At 41.7% G+C, this 26,168-nt stretch overlaps 1 protein-coding gene across 2 annotated transcripts in view; it reads right to left on the reverse strand.

Annotated features, from left to right (window-relative positions):
* Nucleotides 1-25,430, reverse strand: part of cspg4 (chondroitin sulfate proteoglycan 4) — a 79,725-nt gene extending 54,295 nt beyond the window's left edge. For both annotated transcript variants that reach the window (XR_004614196.1, XM_034588927.1), the window contains exon 1: nt 25,307-25,430. Coding sequence is in view for 1 of the 2 variants with exons in the window: in XM_034588927.1 (XP_034444818.1) it covers nt 25,307-25,382 (76 nt within the window). In the remaining variant the exon portion in view is untranslated. The remainder of the gene's footprint in view (nt 1-25,306) is intronic.
* Nucleotides 25,431-26,168: the final 738 nt, after the last annotated feature.

Genomic DNA, 26,168 nt, shown 5'->3' on the forward strand with positions numbered 1-26,168 from the left:
CCTCTGACCTAAGCCAATGTTTACTGTACATAACTTTGGCAGATGTGATGTGTACACATGTGGCAACAGCGAAATCCAACAGTGTAATCTATGATGGCCACACCAAATTTCACCTTGCTGGTAAAAAATGAGACGTTGCTTCCAGCCATCTGTCGCAGTTTTTCCTAAACAGAGGCTTTACAGATGCAGAGATGACGGAACTGTTTAGATTAGCTGTTCACAGACACTTTTACTCAAAGTCTAAACACCTCTAATCTGGCTGACAGCCATTACTTCACCTCAAGGAACTTTAGTCGCTTTTAGATTCTAACGTTTAAGATAAAATTGTTGGGCTTGGTTACCACAGTGCAGGATAAATCCTGGGTGGGGAAGTTTAACTTAGGCTGCCACTGTGTCCTCCCTAAGATCCAAATGTGTTATTTGAACCAGGATGGGAAGATACTAGTTAACAAGGGCCTTGGGTGTTATTTAGACATAATCACTATAAACAGATTCTACATGTGAATATATTGAATTTGTAGCCTTCTGGTTTCTGTTTCTTGTTTGACCAATCACGTTTTAGCAGACTTTGGTACTGCAGGTAAACAGTCCATGTGGAGAGCAGAGGAAGTGGAACACACTGACCAAAATGCATTGGCTTTTTAATTTATCTGCATTCATATGCAGATAGCCGTTGATAGAGATTAGCAAAAATGACGTCTGGACGTATTTGCTGAACCTCGAGGAGGCCTCATAGACAGAAAGCACTACAATCTTCAGAAGAATTTAGAAAGGAAGAATATGATAAAACAGAGAAATTGGGAAGTATGCTTATGGGAGGCTGAAAAATAAACAGAGTGAGTAAAGAAAGATGGAGAGCCACATTGTATAGCTTTATTTCATTCTGCTGTTCCCACAAGTTGGCACAGAACTTCAGCAGATCGACAGACAAAATCCTTATTAAACCCAATTTGCATTTAGATGATAACAAGAGCAGAGCATGTGAGTGGGCTACTTCTCCGTATATATCTAACAGATGTAATCACCTGTAATGCACCTCATTGCCTCTGACTGATTACGGTGTTATTTCTTCATTTTGTCTGAGAGAAGCCTCTTATAATCTTCCTTTGTGTAACCCTCCAACGTGCACAGCTGATTCAACTAAACGCTGCATGTTTGAAACGGGCCACACGTGTAGCAGACGACTGTGGAGAAATCAACTGCCTTCCACACCGGTACCACCCAACTGAAAGATGTCAGCAGATCAGGGCTGCTTCTCCACAACAGAACAGATCTGTGAGTGGCCTGAAAGTAGCACATTTTAAAGAACTGTTGAACTTGACAAAACACTGGATGCAAAGTCTGTGACAACTGAGCGTAGCCTTCAGGTTTGCTCAGAAACATCGAAGCAGAAAGAACTACAACAGCTCAGGCGTTAATGTACAGTGGGAGTGAGGTTTTGTACATCCTGCATCTTTTGTATGTGAACAGCTCAACAATCACTTGTTCAAGTCACATATTAGAGAAGAATTTCTCTGCAGCTGACAGTCGGACTCCTGAGACTATGATGAGTAGTGTTTGGTGCCTTGACACAAAGTCAAAGAGCATGTGCTCGAAGAAATACAAAAAGACAAGTCAACAATGATGCTGAGCAGGAAGGAGTTTGTTAAGAAACTTGGAAAAAAGCCAATTTGTTTCACGATCATATTTAGACTCTGGGTACAAGTGACATGAATTCAGTAGAATTCCCCAAAAGGATTATTGCTTTATTGATTAATCAGCTGATCATTTCCTCTATGAATTGTCTTGTCTATGAAATGTCGGAAAACATATAATTCGTTTCATTCAACAACCGCCCCAACTTCTATCAGATATGATGAAGAAAAGCAGCAAATAATCCCCCTGTCTGAGAAAGTTAAACCAGCATTTTCTTTACTTTTAATTGAAAAAATTACTGAAGGATTTTACTTTTGAGCTTTACTTTGTTCGACTTTAGTAAAAACAATAAATTGATATTTAAAATAGTTGTCTATTTAGAATCTACAGATTGTTACAGCTAAAGAATTCAGGGGATAGGGGCTGCATTTAGCTTCAAATTAAGACGGTGAAGACTTGTAGATTTGAACAGGTAAAATACAGCTCACCTGCCTGAAATGTCAAGAGCGGTGCTTCACTGCTCAAAAAGAAAAAGCTCAAGTTTAATGACTTTTGAAAAGGGGCCGGTCCGGGGGCAATGGCCCCAGCGGAAATCTGATTGGACCCTGAAGTGTCCCTGTCCTTTCGGTATTCTTTTTTTTTTTTTAAATAAAGTAATCACTTACTAACAATAAATATGAAAATTTGTTGAGAATTGCTATTTTCTAAGCTTTTTTTTAAAAGAACACTGTGCTTGAACAAGAAACTACTTTCAGAATATATTCAATGATGTGTGGCTTTGCTCAAAGCTATAGAGCTAACAGTAAACAAGGAATGACTTAAAGGTGTACATTACTAAATCAGGGATTTCTGCATGGATGTTGGATGTATATTTGGCCCCTTAAGGGCCCTTGATGCCACTGCTTTCCGATTGAGTTATGCAGAATAGACTTCATTACATGACAAATATTTTGGAAAAAGTGTGTTTTCTTAAAAGCTTGATTATTTTGTCAGCATTTACATCTGCAATCAGTTTTAGCCAATCTTAGCTCCTGGAGCCTCATGGAAGCTGTTGCTGAATTCTATAAATGTAGTTGTCCTGCCTTAAAAAATGCACATTTAGCTCAAACTATAGCAAAGAAAATAAGGACATGTGACAATGAAAGAAAAAGTATGAAAGTGAAATATCTAAACATCGGATAAAAAACTAGAATCTGTTTGCATTGTGATCACTCCACGTCTCAACTGTTTCATGGCATCTGTGTCTTCAACTCCATTGACTGAGCAAGATTTAATAAGATAAATCAATAAACTACCATAGCATGACACAAATAAGATTTACCCAGTGCATGTTTCTGTGTACACTGTGTCAGAATGTCTCAGTTAATCCAAACGTGCTGCATCGTGTGAGAGCGTCGCATCCATCATCAGGTAGACACATCCGTAATCTCGCCATGACACAATTACATGTACTGATGGAAGTGCCACACACGGGTGAGGAACTTGATGCTATAAGTGCGGATTGCTTGCGCATAATACTCACATCGCTACACATAGTTTTACATACATTGCTGACTGCTCCCTTGATGTATTTAGATTCACGAGCACATTTGTCCGTCTCATCGAGGGGGTGGGCGGCTTTCTGCCCACTTTGGGTGGTGAATATTGACAGGGCTGTCAAGTCTTTCATGAATCCAGGGGTTGGAGGAGCACAATGTTAAAACAGATTGTCAATGAAAGCAAAGTGAGAGAGAGAGAGAGAGACAGATCATCAACAATGCAGAGGAACTGAGGAACGTGTTTTTTTATTCTCTGCTGGAGGCAAACGCTCGATTGAGACAGTCACTATCTGGACTGAAGACTGAAACAAAGCCCACGACTGTAATCGATGCTCGCCTTCATAAAACCCTGTAGCTGAAAACAGAACGGAACCTGATAGAGGCGACCATTGTAAACATTGACGTGCTGGAGAATAAAATAAACATGAACCCCTGAGGCTTTCAAAGTCCACGCAGACAGCTGATAACCCCAAGTATTGATTCTATGATGTTTTCCTGGTTAAGGGCAAGTCTGTAACTCATATCTGTTCATAATGTTCTTAAATGCAGACACATCCAGTTTTTAACACAACAATAACAGACCTATTTCATGCATTCATGCACACAATGATCATTGTTATTTTTACTGCACTGACCGTGGAAGTTTGCCTTCATGATCTAAAATGTAAATGTTACTGCTTGTCAACTAAACAGTTGCAAGATCATCCAGCAACTAACGTCAATGTAATGTCATGCTAAACTATATAACCCCAAAACGTGGACAGTTACAGTTCATAAAGAGGCAGTAGTGATGGTCCATACTGCAGAGAAGCAACATGCAGATCAGACTCAACATACTGTGAAATATCCTCCCCTCTTGTTTGTGACATGCATGCGAAGTCATCATAGAGTATTCAGCTTACTGAGAACATAGTCTGCACCTCGGTAAATTCATTTCATTAAAGGATCTACCTCTGCAGCTCCTGCTCCCTGCAGATGATTCAGAGTGTGAAAGTCATGATGGCTCTATGACAGGTAATGTTCCCTTCTGGAACTAATGTTCCGTCCTTCACCTTCTGTCTTGTCCATTTCCCTTCTAATGTTTTTTATTGAACGTGTGCTCAACATGCTCTCATTCAGCACACATCGGCACCGTGAGCGCACATCTCGCCGGTAAATTAAACAGGTGTATGTGCACCGGGTCAACTAATAATTCTTATCATTCATACTCCTACTAAAGCTAAACAGCCTTGAATGTGGATCAGCAGCTGCAAACGGTAGCGAGTTGCTTAACGTAACATGTAACTTTAATATTCAGAAGTAAGCTGCTTGTACCGTACATGTCATCTGTGCTAACCAGTGACAGCTGTGACAACAGAGGCTCTAATTCCAGGAAATTGGTTTGTTTTTAAAGTGTAACTTCGGCCACCTTAAAAAACCCATTGGTCATACTTCGAATAACACTGAATGCAACAAGGAGAAATATGTATAAGCGTATGGCTTTCCAACGTGACCACTTTAGTGTTTTGTCAAAAATTCATTAAGGCAAAAGAATGTCAGTTATGTCAATAGACATTAGAATAAACATAACAAACTTCGCATGCAGGTTGAACTTTGCAAAAGAGGTGAGGAGGAAGAAACTGTCTTTCTTCAGTGTTACTCTGTGATGGGCATATTTGCCATGCTGTTGAATGTAAATGTGTCGTATGCTGCTATCTTTGCCAGTATTTGTGTTGCAAGAGGGTGTTTTGGATATAGGGCAGGAATATAGTGTTTTGCATCCTTTGTGATTTCCTTTCAATTCAGTCATGCTGAGATCCCAAATGTTGCCATAAACCACTTGTGGAAATTCACAGAGCACACACTTCTGCATCTTCATTGTCAACTTTCAAATATTTCCATGTAAAGCTGTTGACAGATTTTACTTGAAAGTTTTATTATTAGGGTTGAATATCACAGCTCCACACAATTCAGTGACAGATTGAAAGTCAATCATTTTAAATTAGGGTCAACTCACGGGTGTTGTCACAGACGTCATCTTTCCATCCGTCTGTTTTTGTAACCGAGGAAGAAATCCCATATACCCACATTCAAATTTCAGTGTCAGTATGATGTCAGACAGTGGAAATGAGACCATCCTCTCTGATACAGCTCATCTTTAATCTCTTTGGTTAAATTAGAAATTGATATTTTAATGACACGTCTTGCCCAGTGTTGCTTAAGATTTCAGTGAATCAATTTAATCACAGCCTATTGATGTATGACTTTTTAACTTCCTCGGCTCATTCATAATCACAAAGTGTGTATTAAGGACGACGGCAGAAAAAAAGGATTGTTAAAATGAACTCGAGTGGCTTTAAACTTCCATCTCCCTGTAGACGCAGAGGAGCACTTCAATCAAAAAATAAAAACTTTGATCTCAGTCGTGGTCAGAGAAACGGTGACGGCTTTTAAAGACACAGACTTTCTCTGTCTTACTTGATCTTCTTTTGACTTATTGCGGAAATTTCCCCCGCACACCTTTTTGTGGATCATCGGTTGTGATTTATAAGTTGTTACTTGAACAATGGCTGCATAGAACTATTCAAACGTCTTTCTGAAGAGGGAAATCCTATTCCTCAAGTTCCATCTGGCTCATTGGGGAGGAGGGAACATTTAAGATGAATACACGTTTCTGTTCTCTCTCTTTAGTATAAAAATGTACAACATGGAACAGAGGGGGCCTCCGACAGCACAAAACCAAAAGCTAAACCATTTGCAGATGTGTTCACTGGAGCTTACAGGCTAAGCAAGTTAACCTTGCAGAATGTCAATATATGTGAGAACTGCTGTGCCGCATTGTCTGAACATGCACATATTGCACGTCATATCTCACAGGGAGATCAAATTCTATGCAGGTATGATCGTCATAAATCTGAGGATTAGCTTTTTGAGCATTTTCACAGATCTGGATTATCCGTCAAGCAGGCGACTGTGAAAAGTCTCCAACATCAGACAAACAAATGATGTTAGAAAAACCAACCCAGTTCATTATGAAACATATCTGTCGCAACATTTCTAACCTCTGACGAGTGGAGAAATTCTCTTGAACTATATCGTCCTTTTTTTATTCACTGGGTAAAACTAAATAAAAATATTTCAATAAACTGAAATCAACTGAAAACGGAGACTGGATTTGAATATTCCAAGATAAGATAATCTTAAAAAAAGCTGCAAAGAGGACAGTCAAAAATAAACATGCAATGGGAACACAGGGGAATATTAAAATATAAATAGGATATAAATAATATATATAGTGTAAACAGAATATACACAGTGTGAGCAGAATATATACAGTGAAACAGGGTTGCACATTAGCCACTGAATTGCAAAGTTGAAATTAGTTAAAATCTCTGGGAATACTTGATGTAATACTTTACATGTCCTTTTAGAGTCTCTGACATCACCTGTGATGTTGCTGTCTGCTTGTTTACTCCTGTCTGAGTTTGGGGATCAAACGAAAACAGCTTACGAAACTGTAAATTTAGCATCCAAGCAACACAAGCCAACCCCACATCGAAAGCTCACGGAGTGTAATTAAAATTCCTCTGGATTTAAATGCGCTCTCAAGTGCGCATGCTAATGGCCCTTTTGGGAGCTTCTTGGACTAATTGGAGAGACTGAGAAGTGTGTTTCCTTTCATTAATGGGTGAACACGTGATTTCACAGCTCCCAACGTGATTATACTCTTATTAGGGTCAGACATTCATAAAGGCTCATTAGTAATTTTCCCCCATCATGTGTGTGGGTGATATCATTTCAATCTCTTCTGGTGTGTGTGTGCAGTTTCGCTTTGATCCCAGTGACTCAATCCCTTTTAACCGATTTGTAAGCCACTGACAGCTCGCGCCCGAACTTCGCCGCCGATGTCCAAGCAAAAGTCGAACCCCAAAAAAATGACAGAAACGGAGGAGACCCTCTCTTGGCTGGATTGATGCTGAAAATCATTCAGATGGTTCATATGTAACAGACCTTCAGGGTTCCTCACCTGTTTTAGATTTTTTTTTTGACAAATTATAAAACACTCGTTCTGGACAGATAGTTTGCACACGCTGCTGTTCCAAGCACTGAACAAGCAGCATAAGTTGAGGACAGGAGGCTGGAGAAGCATGCTCGCCACCCTCAGTCCCAGAAAGCATGGCTCCACTTAAACACAAGTTATCTGCCATGACACCATCTCCCACTTTCTGAGTCGCTGCTGGTGATTGGCCGCTACTGTGTGCTCTCTTTTGAAATAAAACTACTGAAATTAAAGCACCACACTTTTGTGAATATTGGAAGCCCACCTGCGGGGACAGTTTATGTTCAAGTTAATTGAATAATGTGCGAGTACTCAGCGACAGCAGCGTAATTACCAGTTAACAAGCCATCATTGCAAATAGCCGACTGTATATGTGGCTGTCTTTAGCAGACAAATAGGACTTGGTATTTCGGGCATGCATAATGCAGTTAAGTTTGCATGACTTCTTGTTTCCTTTCTCTGAGTCATTTCAAGGCGTGGCACTGGATGCATCGGATTAGTTCCCATTAGTGCTTTGTTCTGCCTTATTTGTTAGTTCTGCATGAAGTCTGTCTGTGGGCAGTTTTATAACCTCAAATGTCTGCAAAGATTATTTGTCCAAACATGACCTGATATATTCCCTCTGTGAGTTTATGGCTTTCAGTAGCTCAGATAAACTGAACTTTTATGGTGTGATTTGGTTAGAGAACATAAAAGCTTTCACCAGCTCCACAATGGTTGTCATTACTGAAGGGAATCTTCATTAAGTTGCTTCCTAAACCATATTTTCTGGCAGACGGGGCTTGTTCCAAAGTTTCTCCCACAACAAAAAGCATAAATATGGATAAAAATGAAACAACACAACCAAGTTTTCTGGGAGCAAGACAAGTGAGAAGGCTCTCAAATGTGTGACTCATCCATCTGCCTTCATGCTTCAGATGGGCCAGACACATGAAAAAACTCATAGACACACATAAACACATGAGGACCCCCATTTCCTGCTTTCACACAATCCTCCCAGCGAGCCACAGACACGCTCCACTCAATTCACTCGGGCTAAAAAACACAGACGTGAGAAGGCATATGCATATGTGCTGGTGACATGGTAACAGAGGCCGGCTTATGACTACGGGGGTGTCAGTTTGAATCCCCAAAGGAGCGCGGGCTTGAGTCATTCCGTTTCCTCCCTCTAAAAAAATGGTCCAATGAGGCGCCCCTTGAGCGAGACACGTCAGTCGCAGTTGACCCTGGTGGCTCCCTGCCATGACTGCACTTAATGGCAGGAGCGTGAAGCTGCGCGTTGCTAAGCGTTGAAACATTCCTGATCTGTGATGTACTCATCACCCTCTAAACCTGCCATATGGAGAGCACATCAGCGTCCGCGGTTGTGCTACATGATGAAACGAACTGCTGTGAACATGGAGCCTATAAATCTTCACCTAAATCATCACACTACTTAACAGTTGAACGTGAAGTGACAGCAACTAACTGCACAGTTTCACACTCGGTGGTAAACAAACACAAATAGGAGCCTTGACAGAGCTTTGGAAAAGGGACTTACAACACACGCACACATGGTTTTTTTTTAATCACAAACACACAACCCCCCTATGCACAACCAGATCCGCTATGTGTACTATAGCTGATGACATGGAATGTGTTTGCTGTGTTTTACTGCGTTTGTCCTTTAACTGTGCCAAGCTTTGAGGTGGTTTTGGATCGAAAAGAAGAAGTGTCTTTTTTAAACATTTATAAGCTGCGGGGCTCTCCGTTGCACAAGGGAGGGGCCGTCCAACCCAGGCTGTGGAGGAAACCGCCTCCCCTTCCCAAAAAAAAAAAAAAAAAAAAAAAAAAAAGAGGCTAACCAAACAAATGGCACAAAAAGTTATTTTTCAGATGGCTACTGTAAAAGGAGTCTTTGTGTCCTCAAAAAATCTAAGAGCAGAGACGGAAAGGACAAATGGAAAGAAAGAGTCAAAGAGAAGTACGCAGTGTACTCAGTGGGAGGAGGGGATTTTCTGGTGAGCAGCAGAAGATGTATTTTGGGGGGAAAAGAGCTCCTTCATGAGGCTTCTGATCTGCTGTTTCACCAGAAGGCCTTGGCACGGTGTCAGGGCGTTGGTCTGCTTTCCAACAGCGTCACTTTCTGTGCGACAGCAGCTTCATAAGACCTTAATAATGCGTTTTTATTTTTAACTGCTTCAGTTATCTGATGTGGCAGCGCTAAATGCAACCGTCATGGTCAATGAGAAGCTGCAGTTAAAGTGAAGCACACGCAGACTGCGACTGTGGCTTTACCCTGACAGACAGCTCAAAGGAGAAATGAGCTGTACCGTTTGTCAATGGGGAAAGAAACCGTGTACATTGAACACCTCTCTTTTAACTGCAGCGCTGAACAATAGCTAATGGACACTTGTGCTTCTGGCTGCTGCCATGCAACCACAGAAAACCCATTTCAAGCATTTTAGCAACTTATAACAAAATATACACTGTATGTGTGACTTCAAGCCTTTGGTGCTCTGAGCACTTATGCTAAGCACTTATGCTCCCAGAGCATGTACATACATTGAGGTGTATAATAATGGAGTCGGCCTAGAAGAAGTCTACTGTGATGAAAAGCCTCTGGTGAACACAATCACTTTACAATACAGTTCACTTAAAAGTGGCACATTTCCTTAAAAAAAGCTTGTGAAGTCAAACTTATCTGAGTCAAGCCAGTAACTGCATCTGTTTATCATATCTCCAGCGTCGTGGGTTTGAAACATGTATGTGGCACAACATGTGTTGACGCTTTTTAAAATTCATAATGCTGGTCCTGTGAATCTCATGCAAATGAGTTCTGGCCTTTTAGTTATGAATCCATTCACAGTTGTTTATTAAAACTTAAATGAGGTTGAGGAATTGAATTTCCCAGGCCAGATGAAGCAGCCCATATATCTCTGACTACTAATGAATGCTATTCCAATATGCACTGATTCTCAATAATCCTGCCAAAGGCATCCGATACCATCCAGCTGGCATTCAGATGTTCTCAATTCAACAAGAATAATGCCCATGGAAATAAACGCTGCTCTGCTAAGTATTGAATGCATCAATGATGCATTTTCATACACATTGTACACTGCGTCGCTTCCAAGACAATGTTTTAAAAATAGGTAACACTATATATTTCTATATACACAATACTCCTGGTGTTGTGTCTGGTTTCTGGAGGATGCTGTGGTTCATAATATGCACTTATAAAGTCAAATGAGGTGACCAGCATTAAGATACATGCAATTTGTCATCATGGTCCACTGATAGTGAAGACATTTTTGATTGTGTCTGGGAAACCTGGACATACATGTTCTGGTACAACTGAATGAGCATTTGCTGCTATACTCGGGATGAACTCTGAAATGTATTCATGAGAAGCAAACATGCAAACACTTCTGGGACATAGGCAAACAGCCTTCATTCATTTGTGAGCAGTATGACTTGATAAGCCTCAGGCTCAGAGACATATCATGCTGTAGCTATTATTATATGAAGTCTGCTTCTCTCTGCCACATCGGGAAAAAATGCATTCCAGTCACAGGGAGTTATCAAAGATGTCTTGGTTACGTGCTTTATTTCATCACTAATGCCATATAACAAAAAAGGAGAATACCTTCATATTTATTTGACATATGCTCTGACAAGTTGGGTTCTTGGCGAGACGGAGGAGAGCTGACACAGAAGGGCGCGGCAGGGTGGAGCTGGGCAGCGCCGGGCCGGTCCTGTTGGATTTGGCAACAAAGCGTCCGGCTCTGCACCACCACAGCATCCTGCTCACACAACGAGTGTTCCACGTCTTTACAGTGATTCACTAAAATCGTACCATGCGCCCATATGAAACTGTGGCAGTCCTGAGGTTCTGTGGTTTTAACGTTATTTATCCATGCTTCACTCAACAATGCCAAGGGGCCCTTTCGATTTCCTAAACAATAGCAGCTCGAGACTTGCGGGGAGGAAGTACATTATATCTGTAACATGGGACACCTGCTCACAGTTACAGCCGCATTCATAAATCCAGCACAACTGACTGTTCCAGTACATGTTATCCAACCCCCCCCCCATCCCCCAACCCCCCTACACAGACACATCTTTTCGGGGCCACGAGGTTTGATTCCAAATGACTTCACTCTGGAGCGATGTGATGCAGGAGTCAGCAGGGAGCTCAGGTGGAGAGCAAAATCAATACTTTATGACCTGCATTTAAAGCAGGCCTGAGGAGGACAGACCGTTTTCCTCTGTGAAGGAATCAAACATACTGCCTTACATGATAGTAACACTTCACGCTTCACGAATAGTGGTCTGATAATCTGAGGAAGATTGGGATTTTCACTTCAGGACAATCCACCCGCTGGTAGTTGGTCATGGACAGAGGTATTGATGAGCTGGATAATTGAAACTAAAGGTGATTTGACCTGTTGTACACAGATATCGTGCTCTAGACCAAAGTAGCATTGGATGGGTTGACCTCACCCGATGGATATATTGGCAGGAACATACTGTTATGTTAAAATGTATGTTTTCATTTTGGCATTATCTTTACCTCCACTAAGAAGATTATGTTTTCATGAACTGAGGGATGTGGTATGAATCAGGGAAGAACCCACAAGTTTATATGTGGATCAGATCCAGGATTCTTTTTTCACTTTCTTTAGCATTGTGAGAGGGTGTCTTTCAAATTTTTGTTGATTTCTTAGAGGATAGTTTATGGATCCTGATGAATTTTTTAGGGGAATGATATTTCTGGTTATTTGCAATTTGGTGCAGATCGAAATAAAAACCTGGATATTTTGTAAAACAAGTATTACATTGGAATGACATTATTTCTTGAAGTATAAACATCAGGAAACACTACAGGGACCAATAACTCTGTCAATGTGCTTATGGCCAGAAGAGTATTGTGTAACAGTAAAATGTATCTGAAAAACACGTGTTTAAGCTGTCTTTAAAAAAAAAAAAAATTATGTAGATATCAGACAGAGCAGCTAAAGTGGTTTAACCTCTTGTAGACAGAGCAGAATCCTAACCCTCACTGACACGTCCATGCAGCTAATTCCCTGCATCAGCTCCCAAACTGTATCCACTCAGCCCAACAGATGGGCTCAGGAATGCTGACCTGCATACACAAAGACAGATGTCAGGTAATGGCTGAACATTCCCTGGCAGTAATGTCAATTTCCAAACACCATTTTTTTTATGAGAATGTAGTGGGGATCTTTCAGCGCTGTACTATAGTGTATGTGAGCGTTTTCCCAGTAAAACACCGGGAAGACGTGTTTTGCGAGGTCGGGCAGAATCTGTTCAAAAGGCCTGTCGGTTATGAGAGAGGGTGACGGGCTCTCATTAGAGGAGAAGGGAAGGTCACAACGATGCCAACGTGTCTTTTAGGAGCACAGGCTGTAAGTGATTGAAGTCTTAAAGCAGAAGTAGCAGCCTGAAGTGTGACTGTTACAGTTTCAATTATACAGCCAGTAACAAGGATGCTCAGGCCTAATCAACAAACTGCTATTCAGGATCATTCTTGATTATGTGCAATTTCAGCAATTGTTATCATACTGATTAAGATGATGTTCACTTTGATTAAATTACCAACATAATTGCGTTCCCTGCTATTTACTTGTCATAGAAACGCACGAGGGAAGCAGACATACTGCACATAGAAACTTGAAGACGACACGACAGTCTTGTCTGCCTTTCACATCCATGTTCAATTATGTCTGTAAATGAAGTCCATAATTTGGCAAAGCAGTGAACCCAGTTTATTCCACTTTCAGTTGCCAGGAAAATGTTGGTGCTCACAAGTAGCTGCGTGTTGAATGACACTAGGAGCATTTCTGTGCAACGGCAGCTGCTTAGCAAGTTTAGTGTGTTAGACTTTCAAGAAAATACACAATATGACATATTACTTCCTCACAGATAAGAAAACATCTTTTTGGGGGAATCTTTGATATTTGGTTGTGTATGAAACTCTATTTCTGTTCCATCAGTTCTCTGAATGCCCCACTCCTCAGCAAACTGATGTCCTATCTGATTTGATAATGTCGGTTGCAAAGTGGAAAACATTCATTTTGTTGAGAAAGTTTATTGAGGCTGTAAAAACATCTTCTAGAGGAGAATGGTATATAATTATGGGGTTATTTTTTTATTCTAAGGCTTGGACTACACTGAATAGATATTTCTATGTTGAATTGCTGACCTCTTTTCCACTCTGCTACTGTGGAGTAGAAGCCTGTCTGTATACAACTTTAGACCCACACTCCTTACACTTAGTTCCCATCCATGAGTTGACTCAAAACTTACACCTGGTTACAAGTGACTCTTTCGTTATTGTCTTTCGTTATTGTTTTGATTGAGAGATCCCTAGCAGCCGAAGTAAATGCACGTTGAATATAGGGTCATCATTTTCAGCTGTATTCCCTTGTTGATTCTTCTTCAAGCTGAGGGATCTTAAATTCATAGTATCTGGAGTTTTAACTGATGAAAACATTGAGGTCAACTGTTGGTTCACCACCTCGAGCATCTAAAACCTTTTAACTTATTTAGAAATTCTAATAAATGCCTTACACCAGACATTTGGCTCAGTCCGCTGTGACTAAATGGACACTTTGGTTACACAACACATCTTGTTTCTACTGAACTATCTCCTCTTTTCATATATCCACTAAATTAGTTTATGCATTTAATGAACAGAGGGCACAGCGGAACACCAGGAGCTTCCTCATGTTTCTAATGAGTGAATGTGCATTAGAGAGTTGGACAGCCAGAAAATGCAAGTTCAATGTTTCCCCCCTTAGGCTGGCCTTAAGCTAATTGCCATCCAATGGTTGTTGCTATCCCTTATGTGCCGCAAACACTTTCTTAAACTGCAAATTAGCCATAAAACAACTGGAGGTTATTGAGCAAGGATAGGACCTCATTGCTTGTCGACTGGAATACTTAAGCAGGTCATCTGTATCATTGGTTTGGTCTAAAAAGAAATGGAAGCCGTCTTGTTGTAACTCCTTGGTAATTAAACTTCAGACATGACCTCCAGATAATTGGGTGGGGACTTTCTCCAGAGGTTTCTCTTCACACCTGAACAATGCAGCTGAGGATTCTCCACTTGCTTGCTGTGAATCCTGAGGAGGATCACCTGCTCCGTTGGGACATCGGCTCCACGTGAATCTCGGCGGTCTTTATAATAGGGGGGCAGACAGAGACCATCCCCAGAAACTCTGGAGGCTCTCACTCGGACATTTGCATTCAGACAGACAGCCTGTGCGGAGAAAGTCCGGAGGATCTCCGTGAGCTCAATGCCTGTCTGAGGGCAGCCTTACTGTCCTTCCCCCTTCAGTGGACCAAAAGAACAAAATTATAGAGAGAGCCTGGCAATATCACCAAATCTAAACAAACTTGTGTCCCCTGTGGTCACTTATTCGATGGAGATTTGTCCTGAAGACAACTACAGGAATGCAATTTTGGCTGTAAAGTCAAGCTCCGGGGTCACACGGTCAATTCCTCTGTTCTGTATCTTCACATTCCCCAGGAGCCTCTTCCCATAGCCAAGTCTGGCACGATACAGTGCATCAGATTGCAAAGTTGGCCACAAGAATACTGGTTGTTCTTGGTGCACACTCATGCCTCCTGTTATCTGCATTTCTTCTGGTTTGGCTGATCCTTTGTTGACTTCAGTGTGTTCAGCTGTTGTTGTCACTTGCTCATAGGTTCTAGTTCTTTCTATCACTTCCTCACAATAGCTTCATCTTCTTCCACATGTTTAGTGTCTCTGTTTGTTCAATCGGGCATGTCATCATTTTAAGCTTCATCTCCCCAAATTTTCATGAAATGTGAAAATTACAAGTTTAACTAGGTTTATGTTCAATTGCTAACTTTATTTTCGTCTGCAGCTAATTTGACTTTTCCCAATTCCCAACCTGTATCCAAGCCATTTATTCCCAACGCTAATAATGATTAAATGATTATGATCTAAAACTTTACAATTATTTTACGTTGAAAAATCTTCCTGTTACAACTAAAACTATCCAACTCGCTCATCATATGAGCAGATATCTCTGGGCCTTATTACATGACAAAACAACAGATAACGGAATTTTTATTCCGGATTGAATGGTAATTTACACCCAGATTTGTTCATCACACTGTTGTATGAAACCAAGCTGAACTTCCAACATCTGTTTTGCCATAGCCATGTGAAAGATTCAATTAAACAAGAGGCTTGGTTGTCTGGTTTGGCACAACCGGTGACATGTGCTCTAGCTCGGCTGTGCAGCTGTTCTGTGCTTCACGCAACTATACAGGCGGCCGTACTGTCAGTCAATCCAAACCATGGGACACGTCATTTCCTCTGGTTATTTTAAGCCTTCATAACCAGCGGGATGACGACATTTGCTCTGGCCAGTTAACACTGGGTTCTGTGTGAACCACGGCACATAGAGAATACACGCCCTCACATACACACACACAACCATGAGCGCAGACACATAACCTCCACCCTGGATCCCCCCCCCTCCATCTTTCATCAGCCCCATGTGAAGCAACGCGCTCTTTTGTTGGTTTCTCCCGTCTAGCTATATTTATCTGGAGCATGCTATTCCAGACTGTCATCTGCCAGATCGCAGGCTTGGTGCTATCCCCAGCCCCCACGATTCTGTCTGAACCCAGCCTGTAATGAGGCCGTCTGGCGTCAAATTACTCAGAACACTCCATGGTGGCTCAGCGGTGCTGATGAAGATTTTCAACAGAGCGAGGCTAGTGCAGATCTGCCTTTATGTCAGCATGCTGTGAAAAGTGGCCCTCGTAACTGCAGCATCCCTCTGCAATGTAGTGGAAGACTATGTTGACAAAGCGGGGTGTAAATATTTACATAACTCAAAATCCTTCTCATGGAAAATAAAGAAAGTTTGGTCTCACTCTTGGTTTCATCCATCTGATATCGTTCAGGAGTCAGATGTTTGACAAAATCTCCAAACTTTATTCATGTGCCAAAACTTAGTCCGTAACCAAATGCAGTGAGGATGAATATTCTATTTTGCTCAGGAGATTCACATAAAAGTTCCTCCAGCTGAAGATGAATCCCTTCCGTTGTCTTTAAGCAAAGGTTAAAAAATGTCTCAGAGTCGAGAGCTAATTAGAAGCAGAAAAAACTATTAGTTTGGAGTCTGGTGTCTCATGATTAACCACAGCAGCCTTGTGCTTATGAGTCATACACCCTCTGGGCAGGAGGGAGTCCCCGCACTCACAGTGGATTTCTCTATATTTAAAATAGTGAGTCATATTCCTGTGCGAGCTACTGTCCCGTCGGACCTGTAGAAATAGTAGACACGGGTCTTTAAGGAATAGCGTTATGCAGAATGAAACCTACACATGTGAAATGTAACCGTAACAACTGAATATTAAAGAATGCTGTTCTTCTTTGTTAGTGTTACAGTGTGGCTTACTGTAAAAAGAAGCTTCTAAAAAAGAGCCGGGGGCCCAGGAGATGAAGGATCGCTGAGAGAACATAAAACACATCTGATAACAAACTGGTCTCTCTATGGGCTGTTTCAACAGCTACCTCAGATCTAACATTCTTCAAACGTTGCCTAATTGTGGCACTCTCGCATTCTTACATTGCAGTTGTTTTGTCTATATTAGGCAAGAGCAGCGGAGGGACAATTTGATTTAAGCCTCCAGCTCTGGCTCAGCAACTAACTGACCAAGTCGACTCCAGATGTTGGAGTGGAAACCTCTGTCTTTTCAGAACATGTCTCAGATGAATCAGCCCCCAACGCTGGAAACATTTCCCATGATTCACGCTGCTTTTCCAGTAGCGTTTTTGCTAACCCACTGGCCACATTGGTCCGATGCCACTGATCGGAGCATGTGAGTTACACGTGACGCAGAGGGTTACACAAAGCCGACATTGTTTCCTAAATCAAATTCAGACATTAATCTATATCATATGATCAGTATCTGAGGATATTTACAGTTGATACCATTCATGATAAACATGAGAGACATTTTGGGGGATGGGAGGTAAATTGTCTGAGTAATTTCACAAACTCCCTCTGGGGTGAAAATACATTTTGCTGTTCCCTTTTCCATTTAATTTATTTTCAATGGATAAGAGACAGAGTGGCAGTGAGGATAGAACTAATTCCTCTTTATTCAACCCAAAAATGATTAAACAGACTATTCTCTGGGAAAAAAAAGGAAAAGGAGGAACCCACAGAGGCCACTCGTATCGAGACATCTGGTCATGCATAATTCCTGCTTATTGAAAACTTTGCTGTTCAGCGATGATGAGATTTTTCTCCGAGTGTTTCCATTGTGTGCACTAAACAGCTCTTATCGAAAACAAACACACAGAGTTCAGTAGCTGGAGTGGAGGAAGAATATGAGTCACTTTTTATTTGTGTTATCATTCTGTAAAGCCCTCTGTAAATAGGTTTTGAAAAGTTCTTTATGAAAGATTCGATAATTAATAATAATAATATTATCATTATTATTATTATTAGAAGTTTTTCACAAGGTCAAGATGCGCACTTTGATTTTCAATGTTGCACTTCAGGTCTTGGCCACATAATTATCCAGCTTGTAACCTAACGTGCATTACATTATCATCTACAGTACATTAGTACATCTACATGGGAAACATTTTGTCTTATTTAATTTTTGCAGCATGATTGACATTCTGCATTCTTATTTGTATCCATATCCTGTTGCCTGTTGCTGCAATGATCCAATATCCTAGAAAACATCATGAATCAAACTTAATCTGATATTCCACATTTCCAAGAAATCCAGCTTTTGGCCAAGGGCATACATTTAACAGTACTTTTTCCAGAGCACTGTTTTCTTGTGTCTACTGTTGGATTTTAACTGAAACTGTGTTGTTCTGGCCAATACTTTGGTCCTGGCTATAAAATGTCAACAACTATCGAATGCAAAGTCACATTCATGGTTTCCAGAGAATGAATCCTACTACCTTTGCTATTTACCTTGTAAGTTCAAAATTTTTATTTTGGAATTATTTACCTATATGACCTAATACTTGCATTTCAATCAACCTCAGGGGGGGGACTTTTAGCTTGGTGCCAATAAGCAAATGTTCTGATTCTGATTTGTTAAACTATGATGTTAGCATGCTAAAGTAGGTAGGCCTATTGCAAATACTATGTCTCAGTGCACTGTCACAGATATAGTAGCATGGCTGTAGAAGAGTCTTTTTTGCTAGTAACTCTGATTTATGTCGCATAAAAAAGTGTTTTTAAAATCGTTTCAAAATAGGCTGATGGAGGTTATCATCAGAACCTTCATGATGTCTAAAATGAATCGGGATTTAGGGTCGGGGTCTCACCAAAAACACTTTTCAGTCATTACTTCGAGCCGTCCTCAGAAACACACCCTCCAAGTTTGGAGATAATTGCATGTGTTTGAGAAAATAAAAGGAGGGTCAGACAGAGAGAGAGACATTTCTCAAATTATTGGTAGGGCGGTCAGAGAATACAAAGTAGATCAATGTTCTCTGAGAGAAGTGTGGTGAGCATCTGTAACATGTCCATACGTTGCAAAATCTAAATATAAAAAATGTCGTTGAACTTTATTATCGTATTCAGTGCGCCAACATTAAAAAAAACATGAAAAACCCGGGCTGGCCCCAGTCCTGCAGCTGTAAAACCTTTTGATTGCCTTCACCAAGGCCTTTTCAGTTCAGTCCCCTGGAATAAATGTTGGCTGTTTTCCCTCCTTCCCTCATGCAACGCTAACCCCACACGCTGCTGCTGGTGGAGCTAAGACTGTGTCCTTAGAATTGCCTAAAATTGCATGGAGCAAAGGTAATCACAGTTTAACAACAATTTGAAATCCCAAATTGCCACCTACAGACCTGGAATCTGGGTGAAGACCATCCATCAATAAACGGCCGCACCCCCTCCCCTACCATCGGCTTATGTGACTGACATGGAAGGGGTTAGAATAACATGGGAACACACCATGAGATGGCCTTTCACCTTCCACCTAGGGACAGAATCTGGGCCTGTGTTTATGTACAGAAAGACTTTTGTGTACACACCCAGGGCTAAATGAGGTCTGTGTGTGGGCCGTCTGCCTGCTCTGAGCAGATCAGGGCTCCTAAAATATAATCTAAGCCGCCTGCCGCTGACAGCCAGCAACCTCAAAGAGAGCAATGTGGGTAAAGATCATCTGCCGGGGGAGTATAGAGTCCTCAAGGCGAGGGACATGTCTTTTTTTCAGTATACTTGCATCACAATGAGAATAAACTGAGCTGTGATATTTGCTTTTGAAGTCACTGAGTCCTCTGCTTTAAGTGCGACAACAATGCGAGTGACGCACCGAGGAGGAAGGGATAATTTCACTCTTATTTTGAAATGGTTCAGCATTTGGCACATTTGCGGCCGCCGTGACGACAACTCTGACGACAGCATATCACATGTTTCTCACGCTTTAAGGGATCATTCAGATTCATTACAACTCGAGCCCTGTTTTTGTTGCGGTTAACAGACATTATTCCTGTCAGTAATTATAACAGTGGAGTTGCCAAGTTATTAGCTGAGATATTAAAAAGAAGCCAGATGGGAGAAAAGCATGAGCAGTCAGATTATCAGGCTGGCTTTAAAGAAACCTCTAGACTGAGCCTGATGAACAGACTAGGTGGCCTCGGGGGGGCAAAAATGCATCAGTGGGCGCCTGTTGATCCCCCCCTTTCTTCAGTTCTCTGGTGTATGTAATAGTTTGTGGTGAACTAATTGAATTAGTTGATATCCATTATATAAGCCCAATCGTAACTAAGACAATGAGACTTTAAAGCTAGGGTTGGTAAAGGAAAAGCTAGCTAGGGCAGGCTACACTTTGCCACAGATGCATCCCATCCCGCCCTCTCGTCAAAGCTACACCCTCAAAACACACGAACATGCACTGACTGACAACTGTCTTCTCTGCGACTCGCTCGCCAACTTCTAGATATCATCTCTTCTTCAGCGATGTAAGTCTCTTCGGGTGAAGGCTCTGGTCATGAGCAGTGACAGAAAGGACAGTGCACCCTGTCCTTTCTGTCCGGCAGGCAGGTCGGTTAGTGACAGACAGGTACACCAACCAATCATTTCATTCAGTCTAAATGAGATGATTGGTCGTGTTTATGACATCACTGGCTTCTTTTATTATCTCTTTCTGATGACCGTATTCATTGATGGCTTTTGGGACAAATAAGATAAAACTTTTCAAAGAAACAAATCACCAACCCTTCCTTTAACTTGGGAACCATCTACACATCAGAGCCATGATACGTGATAATGCATTTGTCATATTGTGATTTATGGATGCATGCAGTTTTACCAAATCAACAAATTACCAAAGTAGTCACCATATGTGCTTTGGAGCTTAAGAATTCCTGAGAGTCTATGGGGCCTGGGGGCAGCTGCCCATTTGTTCCAAGGTTAGCCAAATTCGTTTATAAGAGAAATGAAACACGAATAATAATATATATATACCCAAACTGTAAGCATCCATCACAGTCTACAGACACCAACTTTGACTTACTAGCCTAAATAAAAAAGTATGGACAAGTACTGTAATTACTGGACTGTCATGCGTCTCTCATCGTTGCAGGTAATATATACAATTCTAGTTGTAGGAGCAAGATGGAGTTAAAGAGAGGAAAGGAGTGGGGTGAGCTAGGTTGCCGTACAGCTAACTTTGGATTCTTGCAATGATGTTTGCCTCGGGCCATAACTCCCCCCCAACCCAAAATAAATAGTTAATAAACCATGACTCACTGAAACTTTCTCTCTGAAAGTGGCAGGATGAAACATCAGGCAGGCAGAAGTGAGGGGGGTTATATCATATTAGGAACATTATCAACATTGGTCGTGTCCCATGCTCAGAGATGTTATGAATGTTTCATTTCCATGCAGCAAGCTCGCTAGCGAGGAGAAATCCTCCCAAAGTACAAGAATGACTCAGGATGTACAGCACTTATGTTCCATAAGAAATGCCCTTGTTCTGCAGCAGACGTATTTACTTTTGAAATGACCAGTTAAGAGTTAAAAGTAGAATTACATGTGTGCAATTTTTGCAAATTCTAAAGCTGTTCTTAGTATTAACATAAAATGTTTCAATCATGGACCATGTGTACTGTATTCTGTTATAGGTTATAGCTCATATTTGGGCCAGATGAAGAAAATAGAGACGATAATAAAGTGGTAATATAAGAATAGAGAGGTAATTACATTTTTAAAAGTCAAATTATTAGATAAAGTTGAAATGTATTCAGAAAAAAAATCATGATATAAGAATAAAGTCATAATTCAACTTGAAAAAAGACATAATATTTTTTTATCGTAATTTACGACTTTTTTTTCTGACAACATTCTGACTTTATTCTCGAAATTGCTGATTTTTTTCCCTGTGGCCCAAATGCTCTGTTGTATTATGAGTTTACATTGAAATAATTGAAAAAACAATAACAACATGTAAAAGTCACTCCTATGTCTTACACAGCTGAAGTGACTGTAGTTTTGGGACATTCAGTCCTTTCAGTGACATGTGGATTCTGCTCTGCATTATAAACACTCTGATTTCCTTGCATGGATCCACTCCAAATGCCCCATTTCTATTCTGTCCCAACATTGTGTTGTGTTTAAACTGAGAGGTGAGGGGAGGGTCACAAAGTGCGTCTGTGGGACCAGCACAAGCAGCAGAACGCTAATCTCATCAATTTCCCAATGCAAATATTGGATTTATTAATCTCCTGTGCAGACACTTGTAGTCACACCATGCTCTCTTGCCAACTCTCAAGGAACACATGGCAGCCTTGTATACAGACACTTCACAAAGCCCAGGCAAAAATCCATATTTATTTTTGCCTGTTGCCATGGTGACAGTATACTCCAGGGGAGATAGCGGGCTCATGTGCAGTCTCAGGATGCAAATCCCCCCGTTGGATTTTGTAATTGAAAATGCAAACACATTCAGGAGCAAGACATCTGTAAAAGACTGACAAATGTGCACAAACCAGGCAGTGTTTTCTGTAGAGGTTCTTCTCCTATTATATGTTATTTGACCAATTTAAAGACAAACACTCACAAGTGTGATCATTCCATCAATGCTCTGAGAATATTGTCTGTGAAAATGTGATTGGATTATATTATGTACTTTCTGACATTTTGTATTCCTTATATTTAGTATAGTTTTAGTGTATGTTCTTTACATTTTGCTTTGTGTGTTATGTGCCTGATACCTTGCGGCTGTAACTCAGGAATTTACTAGTTTAAGATCAATAAAGTACGTCTGTCAATCTATCCATCCATCCTTCCATTCATTATGTTGTTAGTTTTGTACACAGAGCATTGTTAGTTCTGCCAATAGGGTTCAAACAACTTAGTAGAAAGGTTGATAATGGAGCAAGCAGGAACCCCCCCAACAGTCGGTGGGGTGTGGCAGTCGATGTGGCTTCCTCTGGAGCAAAGAACCACAACAGATTTGCACGACAACATCAGACTTTGTGTACACCGATCAAAAGACGCAAAGATGGCAAACAAACTCTATTGCCAGGCCAACCGAACAACATGTAAGCACTGGAAAGCAATTTATGGTTTGGAAATGACTGCCCTGCCATTTTGTTCCCCTTTCTTTCCAGTGGTGGTTAAATGGTGACTTTAATAGCCACTAAAGATATACAGAGCAGCAGGGCATTTTAAAAGACTGAGCTGGAACATGTCGCATCCAATTCCAGATCGAGCCACGATAAAATGTTCATCTTTTGATTTGAAAGAAAAAGAGAGCTGTCACATGTCTGCCAAATACAGAAACGGTCTAATTTCAATGTTTAATAAAGGTGTGTCTGTTTTATATGCTATGATGCACAGAATCTAAAGGGGTTTGCAGTAGTTACTGACCCTGGGTGGGTGAATGGCTGTTCAATCATGCCAATGATAAATTAAAGGCTGTAACTGCTGTAGCATCCTCGATGCATAAAGGCTCAAATATATTGACTGTGAAAACTCATGAATTTCCGCGTGCAGAGAGAATTACAGAATTGATTTGGTGAGCCACTGCTCTTGCTCACGCTGCATCATAATTGTTCCAGTGGCTGTTATGTGGGCGGATGAAACACGGTGGTGTAAGACTACGGGAAAGTGGTAGATTGCACCGCAGAGGAAAAAGTTATGAGAGCGGGGACAGTTCACCGCGCTGTGTTCGGGATTTGTCTCGCATCATTTTGGCTTTTGTGCATAAAAGTTCCTGGAGGTTGAGGAAAGAAGAAAGAGTGGGTGCAGGCCAACTGTTTCAGCATTTGAGGAAAGATGGCACAGTGCTTCTTTAAAGGAAGGGGCCTGACTTCAGGAACACCCAAGTATCTGAACATCAAGTGGCGCATGGCATGTGACATTTGAGGGGATAAACACAGGGAAGAAACCCTGTGTAAGCCTGCTAGGTAGCTGGTGGAGGAGTCCTCTGGCAGCTTGTGGCAGGCATTTTGTAGAGCGGAGGGGGGCCAGAATCTAATCAGTGACTCGGTACATCTGGTCAACATTAGCATGGAGTTCTCCAGGGTCAGTGGGGGAACACTGTTCACACTGAGGCAGAGAGGCTTAATTAGACGAGGAGAAAAGTTTCTTCCCCAGTTTGTTCCTGCCATCATTTTGATTAGGGGAACATTGTGGTCTTAGATATGTGGAAAAAATACATCAGGAGCGTTCACGCAGTCAGCGTCTAAGCAAAAGGTTTCTGCCAATTGCCATCACATCAATGTGACCGCGCTCAAACAGCGCTGACTGTTTGCTCAGTGTACGGCTAATTCTTTAGCGGAGGTGTCTCTGTCACGGCAGCCAGTGGGGTTTATCTATAATTGAGCAAACAGAGGGGCAGATGACTCTTTTCATGCTTGTGGTGAAGAGATCACAGTGCATAAGAAGTGACTCCAGCTCTCCAGCTGAGCTTTGATTCTGTGCCACTGAAACAAAGCGATTCTGCTCCGCGTTCAGATGAAGAGACGCTGTCTTTTTTTCCACTTTCACTGCCAATAAGACACTCGTGGAGAGATTTGCCCAGACTTAATTGGAGTGAAATTTGCACTGAGAGTTTGCGGATCTGACAGCTGGCAGAAAACAATGCGCCCAAACAGCTGCTCTAAGTCCAAGGCTGATGCTGCCAACTCTCCATTTGTACAGATTTTATGCTGAGGTGACTTGGTTAAGCTGTTTCTGCCTAAGTTGAAGACAACTTCCATCCACATGCCGGATTTGCCTCACCCCAAACACTGAGCGACTCAGCAACTGTACTCACACTCCAGAGGAATAAGTAGGAGAACTGAACCATAATATCACACTGAGAAAGGTACATCTGTAGCTGACTTTACTGGTCCTCTATGGGGCCATTGTACACTTTGGCCGGCCAGCATCCCCCTCCCCATTGCACACACACACACACACACACACATACAGCCTCTCTCACTCCCTCTCCGCCTCTCTCACTTTCATCTCTCCTCTCCGGCTGCACAGGGAGCAGCTCTAGCTGTCACTGTGCACTTCCCTCTGAAAGAGGCATTCATTGCTGCCGGCAGAGGGACCTCAGCTCACCTTCTAACCACAGAGGGGTGCAGCTCGCCACCTCCTGCCTTTTGGCAACACACTTTCAATGCAAACATTCTCAAGGTAAATGTGCACATTCAATCAGGCACAGACTGAAAGGGAAAGAAAAAAAACTGCATGAGAGGAGAAACCGACAGATGCTGTCTCAGACCTTGGACCAGGGTAAGACCCTTTGGCACATCTTTCCCCTCTTGTATTGAGTTTCAACCTAAAAAAGGAAGGTTTCACTGCTGAGCAATGAGAGCTGGTATGAGAGCTGTGAGAGTTGACAACAAAAAAGACGTAGTCTGAAGTTAAGCCATAAACTTTGTGCTCCAAGTGATATCATTGCAGGTAAAACTTAAAGTGTGTGGAGTTCATGTTCGAGGCATTAACTCATCAGCTTGTCATTGTTTGACCAATGCATTTGGGAAAGCCTCTCAGGGGACGCTTATCTGATTTCCTGCGGTGCATCTCTGACAGAGGTGAAAACAGTGATTTACAGTTTCACTTACCTCCGTGACCGGGGCTGGGGAGGCAGAGCAGCAGGGTCAGGAAGGCACCGACCGGGAACGAGTGCAGGGCTCTCATATTTTTCGTGCTGAAAGTTTAAGTCCTTGACTCTCACGTTAAAGACACGCCATTCAGAAGTGACTGAATGAGTTTCCAGTTTTGGGACCTGCTACAGGATACTCCTCTGTGTGAAGGGGCAGGGCCGGGGAGGAACCATGAGAGGGACGCCCTCTTTCAAACCCCCCCCCAACACACACATATTTAACAGCGGACTCAGTCACACAAGTCTGGTATATCATATCCTGCCTCTCCCTGCTGCCCCTGCACTTACACATTCACAAGTTCAAGACCTGTTACTACACACACATGTGCAAAATATCACACATACAAACACACGCATGCAAACACATGTATGTGCATTTACATATACCAGACGTGCTTCCACGACTTAAATCACTTCCAGAGAATCTCTTGCCTCTGTCTCCTCTGTCTCTCCACTCCTGGATTCGCAGACTCCCTCTTCTTCTCTCACGCAGTAATTGGCGTGGTCTTTGGAGACCAGCCTTCTGAAGGGATAAACCTTTTACTTTTAATTAAAGACAAATCAGGTTGCTCAATTCGCTCCCAGCTTTATCTTCCTAGCCTTGATCGATGTCTCGTTCTTTATGTTTTTGTTCAACAAACCTGCTCCTGTTGCTAATTAAACTCACACTTTAGTGTGGAGCGGCGGTGGGCTGTGTTCGATTTGCATTCTCTATATCTCCCCTATTGATAGGGCAGGGACAATGGAAAAAAGTTTTACTGCTCAAGTTATCTAAAGCACTCAGGGAGAAACTTTAATCGTGGTGAGTGCTGTCACTGATT

Source organism: Hippoglossus hippoglossus, chromosome 6 (assembly GCF_009819705.1).
Source record: "Hippoglossus hippoglossus isolate fHipHip1 chromosome 6, fHipHip1.pri, whole genome shotgun sequence".
Lineage (NCBI taxonomy): Eukaryota > Metazoa > Chordata > Actinopteri > Pleuronectiformes > Pleuronectidae > Hippoglossus > Hippoglossus hippoglossus.